Raw genomic sequence first — 10,869 nt, forward strand, 5'->3', positions numbered from 1 at the left:
CCTCCTCTATCATGTCACTATGGCATGCCATCCAAACTTGGAGCCAATGACCATGGACTGAAAACTATAAAAACTGTACCCAAAATATGAGTGTTGAGAGTGGGTCCTAAGGAGTTTCTCATTATCATGCTTGGTCACACACAGGATTGGCTTTCTCAGCTAAAGCAGCAAAGCTAACATCATGGGAGAGTGTGTGTGCAAATCTCTCTGGCACTGTAAGTAGGGAAACTTCTTCATCTGTCAGCATAATCATACTAGACTCCAGGAGCTCAGTGTCCTCAGCCTCATCGGGATACTCACAAATGTCTACATCCATGACCTGGATGTCACTGATCCACTAAATCATGCATTTGTAAATGCACAGCCACAGCTCATCATGAAATGGAAGAGGTGCACACATGACCACCAAGGGAAGCACCACTGTGCACAAGCAGGGCAAGTGAAAAGGCTGAGAGATTGTACACAGGCTACTATGCATACTATACATTCTTTAAATTGACAGCAATATCTCTGGCCTCATGGAATGTGCTATATGATCAAATGCGAAGGATGAGAAGACAAGGGCCTGTTTTACAGATGACTCTGAACATTTTGGTACAGCACACACACAGAGAGAGCTGCAGAATCACATCCTCCTTCCCGGATGTCTTTGATGGACAGAGGTGAAGGGAAATATTCACAATGGGCAGAACATTAGGCAGTTTGTGATGTGCACTTGGTAGTACATTTTGTTGGGAAAACAACATGGCCATATTTGTGATTCTATGGTGATTCCTAAGCTGTGGTCAGTGGTTTCCATAGTTGTAGGGAGCCGGCCATATCTGTATAAGAGTACCCGCAAGATGGCGCTCGCCTCCCTCCGCCTCGCTGCTCCCCCACCCATCGTGTGCCCAAGATGGGGCTCGCATCCTGCTTCCTGGTTCTTGCTCGGCTTACCGTCCCCGCCATATATGGTAATGATTGATTGCTTCCTTATTGCCGCCCAATCACCTTTCCCCACGTGTAATCCCGTGAGTGGATAACATTAGCTACATAAGCCCAAGCATAGGAAGTGCCCGACGCACAACACGGAAGAAGCCGTCACGGACGGACGTATATCGAGGTTGCTGCCCAGTCAATAAAGGTGCTTGCAGAGGCTAAGTGTTCGTGTGCTACATTCCGCGGGACGGAAGCAGCTCCGGACAGCTGGTGGCCCGTACGGGGACTCGAAACCTCTCCCGTGCCTTCTGTGGCTCCTGTGACTGCTTCGAGGAACGGTACGTAACTGCGGGTGAGTGGTGGCTCAACCCCGCCCTTGGTGGACGCACCTTAAGGGACTTGCCGGCCCACCCCTTGCTAGGGCCGACCTTGCCCGAAAAAGAAGGGCAGGCCTCTACGGGCTAAGACGCCTGAGGCTTTTACGTCTGCCAGAATGGGCAACGTGAACTGTGGCCCCCTCGCCCTCTCTCTACAGATATTGCTTAAGGCGAGGGAGATTCGAATGGAAAAGCAGACAGTTTTACAGTTCTTTAAATGCATTAATGATCTGGCTCCGTGGTTTCTGCCTACAGGCTCTCTTACCTTACCCCCCTGGGAGAAATTAGGGCGGGATATTCAGTTCGCTGAAGAACAAGGTATGGGCGTGGATCCTATGGTTCGCCCCATTTGGGAAATGGTTAGAGCCTGCCTAAAAACCGAAAGTGCGTTAGGTGCAGCCCATGGACTACAAGAAGCACGCCGTGCTTTCGAACAGGCACGCTCAGAGAGCTCTAGGGAAGCTTCGGAGGCCGGCTTGCCGAGCCATTCTGAGACAGAGGAAGACAACCTTTATACAAGCTCAGGAGAGAAAAGGAACTCAAAACCTGGCCCGCATCACGGTGCAGGACAGGCGGCCCGCCAACCTGCGGGACTGCTGTGTGATGGCATGATGGAGAGTCTGGGGGAGGAGCTCGAGAGATTGGAGAGTGAACAGCAGGGGACACGCAATGCCGGTGGGGCGGGGTTGGTCCCGTCTGCCCCTCCTTGGGAGTCGCCTCCTGGGGCGAACGCCCCCTGCGGTTGGGGGCCGCCTCCTCCCTTCCCCGCGGCACTTCCGCATTCCGGGCGCCGTTCACTTCATGGCCGTTTATGGGACGTCTTGCGTAGAGGCCTTACCTCGTATGATGCTCCCAGTTTCTACCCGGTCCTCCAGGACCAGGCCGGCACGCCTTATTATCAGCCCCTGGACATGAAAGTGGTTAAGGGATTAAAAGAGGCAGTTTCGACTTACGGCCCCAACGCCCCCTTTACACAGGCTCTTTTGGAAAACATAGGGACCACCCCCCTGACGCCTTCGGACTGGGCACAGCTCGCAAGGGCGTGTCTGTCCCCTGGACAGTTTATGGACTGGAAGGCCTGGAATGATGAATACTGTGGGGAACAGGCTGAAAAGAATGCTAGAGAACGTAATGTCAGATGGAATAAGGATATGCTACTGGGCCAGGGTGCCCATGCACATGATCAAATCAGGCACCCTCAGGCAGTCTATGACCAGATCACAAAGTGTGCAATCGCTGCCTGGAAACAGCTTGCTAAGCCAGGTGAGCACACCGCGTGCCTCACCAAGATTGTGCAAGGAACCACAGAGCCTTTCTCTGATTTTGTAGCTAGGATGCTTGATGCGGCCGGTAAAGTCTTCCCTGACCTTAGCGTGGCCCAGCCCCTAATAAAACAGCTGGTTTTTGAACAGTGCACCAAGGATTGCCGTGCGGTAATCACACCGCATAAGAACAAAAGCTTGGAGGCTTGGACAAAATTATGCAGGGAGGTGGGGGGGCCACTCTCCAATTCAGGCCTGGCAACCTTGGTGAGCGCATCCATTAATGCTGCCCTCAGTTCCCGCACCCCGGCTGCGCGACAGCGAGCACAGGGTAACAGGAAGTGCTTTGCGTGCGGTCAGCAAAGGCATGTCCGAAGGTTTTGCCCAAATAAACAGAATGCAACCGACCAAACCCAGCCGAGTGAGGCGCCCGGCGAAGGGCAAGCGGGCCTATGCCAACGGTGCCGCAAGGGTCACCACGCGGCAAAGGACTGTCGCTCTGTGTTTGACAAAGAGGGAAATTCGCTAACTGGACGAAAAGACCTGCAGCCAAAAAACGGCCAGAGGGGGCCCACCCACAAGGCGGGCCCCCTTCCCCTCAGCAGTCCCTTCCCAGGGATGATCAACCAATCAGGGCTACCCCAGGGTCAGCAGGAGTGGACCTCAGTGCCACCTCCGGACTCATATTGACCCCCGAGATGGGAGTCCAGCTGATAGAGACCTCGTTTAGGGGGCCGTTACCACCGAATACCGTGGGGTTACTGCTGGGACGCTCCTCGGCGGCCCTCCGTGGCCTCACAGTCATGCCCGGTGTGATTGATTCTGATTACACAGGTAAGGTCAAGATCATGGTCCAGTCGCTACAGGGGACTCTAGTCATAAATGATGGGGACCGGATAGCTCAGCTGCTCATTTTACCCAGCTTGCATGGTCAATATCCGGCCAAGGACCGAACCCGAGGAGACCAGGGGTTTGGATCCACGGGCAGGGATTTCATCGGCCTCCAGATGACTCTGCAGGAGAGGCCTATGTTGCTTCTCCTAGTCAATGGCAGGGGAATCAGGGGGCTATTAGACACTGGTGCCGATTGTTCCATTATCACTCAAAAGGATTGGCCGGCCTCCTGGCCCCTCAATGTGACGGAGCAGACCCTTCAAGGCCTGGGGTTTGTTCACTCGCCTAGTGTTAGTGCACAGCCCCTGCCATGGCAAGATGAGGAGGGACACAAAGGGTCTTTCCAGCCCTATGTTCTCAATCTTCCAGTGACCCTATGGGGAAGAGATATCCTAGTTCAGATGGATATTACCCTCCAGACGGGATGCTCAGAGGTGTCTCAAGGTATCATGAGACGCATGGGTTACACCCCAGGCAGGGGCTTGGGAATCAAACTACAAGGAGGAACCTCCCCGGTACCCACCACCGCTAAGAGGGATAGGAAGGGACTGGGTTTTTCTTAGGGGCCACTGCGATGCCTCTCACACCCACTCCCATAAAATTGACATGGAAATCTGACACCCCAGTGTGGGTGAAACAGTGGCCCTTACCTGCAGAGAAAAGAGAGGCAGCATTCCAGTTAATTCAGGAGCAGTTGCGGCTGGGACATATCCAGCCGTCAACTTCTCCCTGGAATACCCGCATTTTTGTCATCAGAAAGAAAACGGGGAAGTGGAGATTGCTCCACGACCTGCGGGCCGTCAACGCACAGGTCCAGCTGCTAGGAGCAGTACAGCGAGGCCTACCAGCTCTTACAGCCCTGCCACGAGGGTGGCACTTGTATGTGATAGACTTAAAAGATTGCTTCTTCTCCATCCCATTGCATGAGGCAGATACCCCCCGATTTGCGTTTACCCTACCCACAGTAAACCAAGAAAGCCCCGACTTACGGTATGAATGGAAAGCCCTACCCCAAGGTATGACCAATAGTCCCACCATATGTCAACGGTATGTCAGTTCAGTCATTCAACCAGTGCTTAAAAACTTCCCCGTTGTTAGATGCATCCATTATATGGATGACATCCTGCTTTCCGGTAAGGACGAGGTCAAGCTACACTCTGCCCTTGGCGCGCTGATCGGTGCACTTCGCTCGGCTAACCTACACATCGCCCCCAACAAGATTCAACAATCAACCTTGACCTCGTTCCTGGGGGCTAATATATCCCCTACCCAGGTTTTCCCTCAAAGACTCACTATTCGAAGAGACACTATCCAAACCCTTAATGATGCCCAGCAACTGCTGGGAGATATCAACTGGGTAAGGCCGTACTTGTCACTATCCAGTCAGGAACTGCAGCCCCTGTTTGAGATTCTTAAGGGTGACTTGGATCTCACTTCCCCCAGAACACTCACCCCGGCAGCCGAGGCCGCGCTGCAGAAGGTTGAGCAGGCACTGACTAAGGCAGCGCTGCAATGTATTGATCCGGAGCAGCCCTTTGTTGCGTGCCTCTTAAAAACAGCTAAGCAACCCACGGCCACCCTGTGGCAGGAGGGGCCGTTACTTTGGGTACACCCCAAGGTTTCCCCCGCCCAAGTTATACAGTATTACCCGGAGGCAGTAGCCTCCCTTGCCTTAAGAGCCATCCAACAATCCATCCAACACTTTGGTGTTCCACCTGCAGCGTTACATGTCCCATACACCGAAGAACAGATACAAACACTGACTGCCTGCGTAGACACATGGGCTATTCTTAGATGCTCTTTTGTTGGGCCTATTAACAACCAAGTACCCAGAAGCCCGCTGCTGCAATTTATAACTGCCCACCCGGTTATTTTCCCCAAGACAACCTCCCCTCAACCTATTTCTGGTGCCCCTGTTATCTTCACAGATGGGTCTAAGACTGGAGTGGGGGCATACGTGGTGACAGGCCACCCTCCGGTCTCCTTTCAGTTTGTCCCGGACCAGCCCCAGGTGGTAGAGCTCCAGATTGTGTGGGAAGTGCTGCGGGTATTCCTGGGGGACATCAATATTGTTTCAGATTCAAAGTATGTGGTTAATGCCATGCAGGTCCTGGAGACAGCCGGACCCATTAAACCCACATCCACTGTTACCGGTCTGCTGGGGGAGATACAAAATCTGCTGCTCTCCCGTAGAGGAAAAGTATATGCCACACACATCAGAGCCCATAGCCAGTTACCTGGGCCGTTGTCTCGGGGTAATGCCGCCGCTGATGAGGCAACACGCCCTCTGTGGATCTTTGAGTCCCAGGACCCCCAGACCGCAGCCAGAACATTTCATTCACTATACCATGTGAATGCGCGCACCTTGGTGGTGCGGTTCGGCATATACAGGCAACAGGCACGTGATATAGTGAAACTGTGCTCAGATTGTACGACCCATCTGCCCACACCGTCCGTGGGCATCAATCCCAGGGGCTTGAATCCCAACCACATTTGGCAAATGGATGTCACCCATATTCAGGACTTTGGTTCCCTCAAGTACCTGCATGTATCTGTTGATACCTGCTCACAGGTCATTTTCGCCACAGCGGAAACTGGTGAGAAGGTCACACATGTCATCAATCACTGTCTAGCCGCGTGGGCGGCATGGGGAAAGCCACAAATCTTAAAAACAGATAATGGCCCCACTTACACCAGCAAAACTTTTGCCCAATTCTGCTCCAAAATGCAAGTGACACTTAAACATGGAATCCCCTACAATCCACAGGGGCAGGGCATCATTGAGCGGGCCCATAGAACACTCAAAACTATCTTACTTAAACAAAAGGAGGGAATGGGCCATGGCCTCCCCCCGAAAGGAAGACTCTCATTGGCCCTGTTCACACACAATTTTTTGAACCTAAACGCACATGATCGTGCCCCCGCAGAGGAGCATGTTAGTCCCTCACCTGAGCATAAAGGCATGGTAAAGTGGAAGGACGTCCTCACAGGGCAGTGGAACGGCCCGGATCCAGTACTTAGCTGGACCCGAGGTGCGGTCTGTGTCTTCCCACAGGAGCCTGGAAAAGAACCGGTGTGGATCCCGGAGCGCCTGGTCAGAGTCAGCGGCGTATCACAGGTGAAAGTGCCGGAAGGGTCAACGGATAAACCCCCTGCCGAGCGGTAAACGTGTTTCACGCACTGTCAGTAAGTTCAATATCTCTTTCCCACTTACTCCCGATACTATCATTCTGTCTTATGCCAACATCTCAGTCACAATGCAGAGGTCCAATTTGACCTTGCCATTGCTGGAATTCGTTAATTGGACATGCATGGAGTGTGAGGGACTAGGCAATGTTAGTTCCCCTGAAACATGCTTGACGCTCAATCAGGCGCGGTGGCCTATCATGCCTGACTGCAGCAGAGATTTTCAGGCCCCGAGGCATCCACTTTTTGAATCCTGTGACACCTATGTCCCTCGAATAACTAGACTGGCAGAACCCTTCTGGCGCCGCTGTGTCCCAACCATCCATCCATACCCCATAACCCGTGAGGGATGGTGGCTCTGGACCACCCTCCCCAGAAAGGAGGGCAACCTAACTAAGCTGCAGAATTATTCAGTGGGGGCCGCCTGGGCAGCTACAGGATATTGCCCTGAACCTCTGCCCGACCCCACTCGTCACACCTCTTCCATCTTTGCGCAGCATCAGCTTTGCAATGCAATGGGCGCATGCTTGGACCTCCGCCCCTTCATGACACTTAACCAAACGTTATCCAATACCTCCACTGCCAATGTCACGGGTTCAGCGAACGGAACTTATTTGCTTAATAGGGAGGTCTGCGTGGACCCTCCGTTCGTCTTTGTGCTCTCTCATCAGCACACCTTCTATTGCAATTCCTCGCAGGGCAATGGCTCCTCTTGCTTGCTGGCTAATTGTTGGAACGGTTACACCATTTTTGCAATCTTGGCATACCGCCCCAGTTACCTTTGGGTCCCTGTCCAGACTCAAGACTGGGTTGGACCAGTTTCCCAGCAGGTCTCACTCTCCTCCTTGCCAACCAGAGCTAAGAAAGGGATAAAGGATTGGTTATGGCAGGCGGCGGGGGTGGTCTCTTCTCTGTTTGTCCCTGCAGTGGGGCAGGCTGGTTTGCAGGCGTGGACCACTGAGCAACTCGCCCTAACCATGGACGCCGTCAACCGACTGGACAACGCCACGAAGGAAGCCATCAGAGCCCAGAAACAGCAGATCGAGCTGCATAGTCAAGCCATATTATGGCTGCAGGAGGAGATTCAGCTCATTGGACAAGAGATCGACGCCTTATGGCAGGTGGCCACTCAACTCTGTGACCAGAGATGGCTGTCCTTCCAGGTCTGCGTCACCCCTGTCCATACAAACTTGACTGAAACCACAAAGACCATGACCAAGTGGCTACAGGACACTTATTTGCCAACCTTTCACAACCTGTCCCTAATTGTTAACCAAGGACTGGATGAGATGGACAAAATTCAATTGCACCCGGTCAGATTTGACCTGTCCAACCTAGGGGATGTCCTCTCGGGTTTGTGGGATCGTGTCACCTCCTGGTTTTCTTGGCCCAATCTGACAACCTGGATACTCGTTGTTGTCGCTATATTGGTGGGGCTGGTGGTTGTCAAGTGTTTGTTAGACCGCTTGATGCAATCTCAACAGCAGGTTAAGGTTACAGCCATGGCGGCAATGCAGCTGGCGGAGGGAGGCCCATCGGGTCGCCAAGCCGCCGCTTATCTCCTCCACGTTGCAGAACATCAGTTGTAATGTGCTGGATGGGTGAGCCAAAGATGGGTAAGATTGAGGCACCCCACCTCGCTCGACCTAAGACAGGCCCCATCCCCGAAATGCAGCGGAGGATACCATGGTGCGAGACAGAGCGGTACTGCATGACATACTACTCCTGGGGCCCTTCTGGGAGGATGTCAGGCCACATGTCCATATGCATCTAGGTTCCATCCATACTATCCTAGCCCCGCACAAAAGGATGGGGCTCGGCGGCCCTGTCCGCCTCAGGAGTAGCCGACCTGTGCCGGTACATGACCTCCGAGCCAGACGGCAGGGTATGGACCTCTGCGGCCACTTGGATGTCCCCGCTGCCATTTGTTATAAATAGAAAAGGGGGAGATGTAGGGAGCCAGCCATATCTGTATAAGAGTACCCGCAAGATGGCGCTCGCCTCCCTCCGCCTCGCTGCTCCCCCGCCCATCGTGTGCCCAAGATGGGGCTCACATCCTGCTTCCTGGTTCTTGCTCGGCTTACCGTCCCCGCCATATATGGTAATGATTGATTGCTTCCTTATTGCTGCCCAATCACCTTTCCCCACGTGTAATCCCGTGAGTGGATAACATTAGCTACATAAGCCCAAGCATAGGAAGTGCCCGACGCACAACACGGAAGAAGCCGTCACGGATGGACGTGTATCGAGGTTGCTGCCCAGTCAATAAAGGTGCTTGCAGAGGCTAAGTGTTCGTGTGCTAAATTCCGCGGGACGGAAGCGGCTCCGGACACATAGTGAATTCAAGAGCAGTCGGAACTGGATAGTGAAACCCTGTCTCACAAACCATATCAGCAGTTAAATTTTTCAGCCCCCCTCTCATTGCCCGATTGCCTCATGAACAAAATGTCTATGGTGGCAGGGATGGATTCATGAGTGTTAGACCTATTTTGAAAATATTGCTTTGAAAAACATTTTCATTTGTTCAACAGTCAGCTAAAATTCAGCTAAATTTTCTGGATAATGAATATTTCTGAAGAATTTCTATTGCTTTTGTGAGCTGTTATTGTTTTTTGCTGGGTTTTTGTTTGTTTTGCTTTGTTTTCTGCTTGGCATATCTGGGTGGCTTGGATCCCCACAGCCAGGAGTGCTCAGGACTTTGAAGTGTGGACCAGCAGATGTTTTACAGCACTGCTCTTCCTATTTTGTGTGCAAAGCAAGTAAAAATTCTTAAAAGTTCTATACTGTGAAGTTCTTTCTTAGAAAATTGAAGCTCTAACCTTCTGTAGTTGTTAATTTCACCTTCTTGTTGGAGTCAAAGACAGTGTTGTCTGTCCTGATGATAATCATGTTACTTACAATTATAGCTGGCTGTCTCACATCTATTGGCTTGGGTTGAATTCTCAGTAAAGATGAAAAGTCTGCTCTGCATGACCTGAAGTTGCAGAATGCAGTGCATCTGACTATGAGGAATGGCCAGCGCTGCCCATGGTCTTTCTCCCTACCATCAGGGTCTCCTCAGAATGACTTCCAACAAAACTCTGCAGCCCTCAGTAAGATTCTCATTGCCTGGTTCAGCTGGCTTTGTCCCATCAGGGCACATGTATCTTTGTAGCACCGTTTGTGAGCCCCTTCTGGGAGCCCAAAGTACTCTGGAGCCTCTTTTCCCCAATTGCTCTGAGATGCAGCAGCTGAAGAAATGTTTCTTTTTCTCTCCTCATCCCAATCTTCTTGGGAACCCCAGAAGAGATTTACATACATGGCTAAGCATGCAACATACCATTCCACATATTATAGAATTCCTGCTTTTTAAAGGTGGCAAAGTCTTATACAGACTCAATGCAATCCCAATAAAACTACCATCAACATACCTCACAGATCTAGAGAAATCACCCCTAAAATTCTTCTGGAATCAGAAGAGACCTAAAATAATGAAGGATAATCTAAACCTTAAAGGCAGGGAAGGAGGCATCACAATGTCTGACTTGAAATTATACTACAAAGCTACTGTAATAAAATCAACATGGTACTGGAATAAAAATAGATCTGAAGGTCAATGGAATAGACTAGAAGATACAACCACAACTACCAACACAATCAATCAAATTATCTTTGATAAAGGCACCCAACATGTTAAATGGAAAAATGACAGTTTCTTTTAATAAATGGTGCTGGAAAACTGGCTCTCCTTAATGTCAAAAATTAAAACTAGTTGCATGCCTATCACCATATACTAAATTAAAATTTTAATGGGTCAATGATCTGAATACCAAAACAGAAACACTGAATATGTTGGAAGACAAAGTAGATAAACATTTTGAAGACATAGTGGTAGGTAGAATTCATTAACAGGCCTCAAACCGCACAGGAAATACTAACCAGAATAAATAACTGGCATCACCCCTTATTAAAAAGTTTCTGCATGTCAAAAGAAATCTCCAGCATAGTGAAAAGAAAACCCACAAATTGGGAAATATCTTAGTGAACTGTCCCTCAGACAAAGGACTTCTGTCTAAACATATAAAAATTAAAAAAAAATCAGATCCTGAAACTCATGGACCCAATCCAAAAGTGGGCATCTGAGATGAATACACAGTTCTCAGATGAAGAAATACAAATTACAAATAAATGCATGAAAAAATGTTCATCATCGTTAGTTATTAGAGAAATGCAAATTAAAAGAACACTGAGAT

General features: G+C 50.7%; 1 protein-coding gene across 1 annotated transcript; it reads left to right on the plus strand.

Annotated features, from left to right (window-relative positions):
* Positions 1–1,411: 1,411 nt before the first annotated feature.
* Positions 1,412–3,247, plus strand: LOC134477211 (endogenous retrovirus group K member 5 Gag polyprotein-like). Its single transcript, XM_063254238.1, has one exon. The coding sequence runs from the start codon at positions 1,412–1,414 to the stop codon at positions 3,245–3,247; it is 1,836 nt and encodes a 611-aa protein (XP_063110308.1).
* The last annotated feature ends 7,622 nt before the right edge of the window (positions 3,248–10,869 follow it).

This window comes from Cavia porcellus, unplaced genomic scaffold, assembly GCF_034190915.1.
Source record: "Cavia porcellus strain 051 isolate PalLab524CR breed Dunkin Hartley unplaced genomic scaffold, mCavPor4.1 scaffold_8, whole genome shotgun sequence".
In the NCBI taxonomy this organism is placed as follows: Eukaryota; Metazoa; Chordata; class Mammalia; order Rodentia; family Caviidae; genus Cavia; species Cavia porcellus.

Coding starts and splice junctions, on each gene's coding strand:
- LOC134477211 (XM_063254238.1), top strand. CDS start 1,412: ATGGGCAACGTGAACTGTGGCCCCCTCGCCCTCTCTCTACAGATATTG.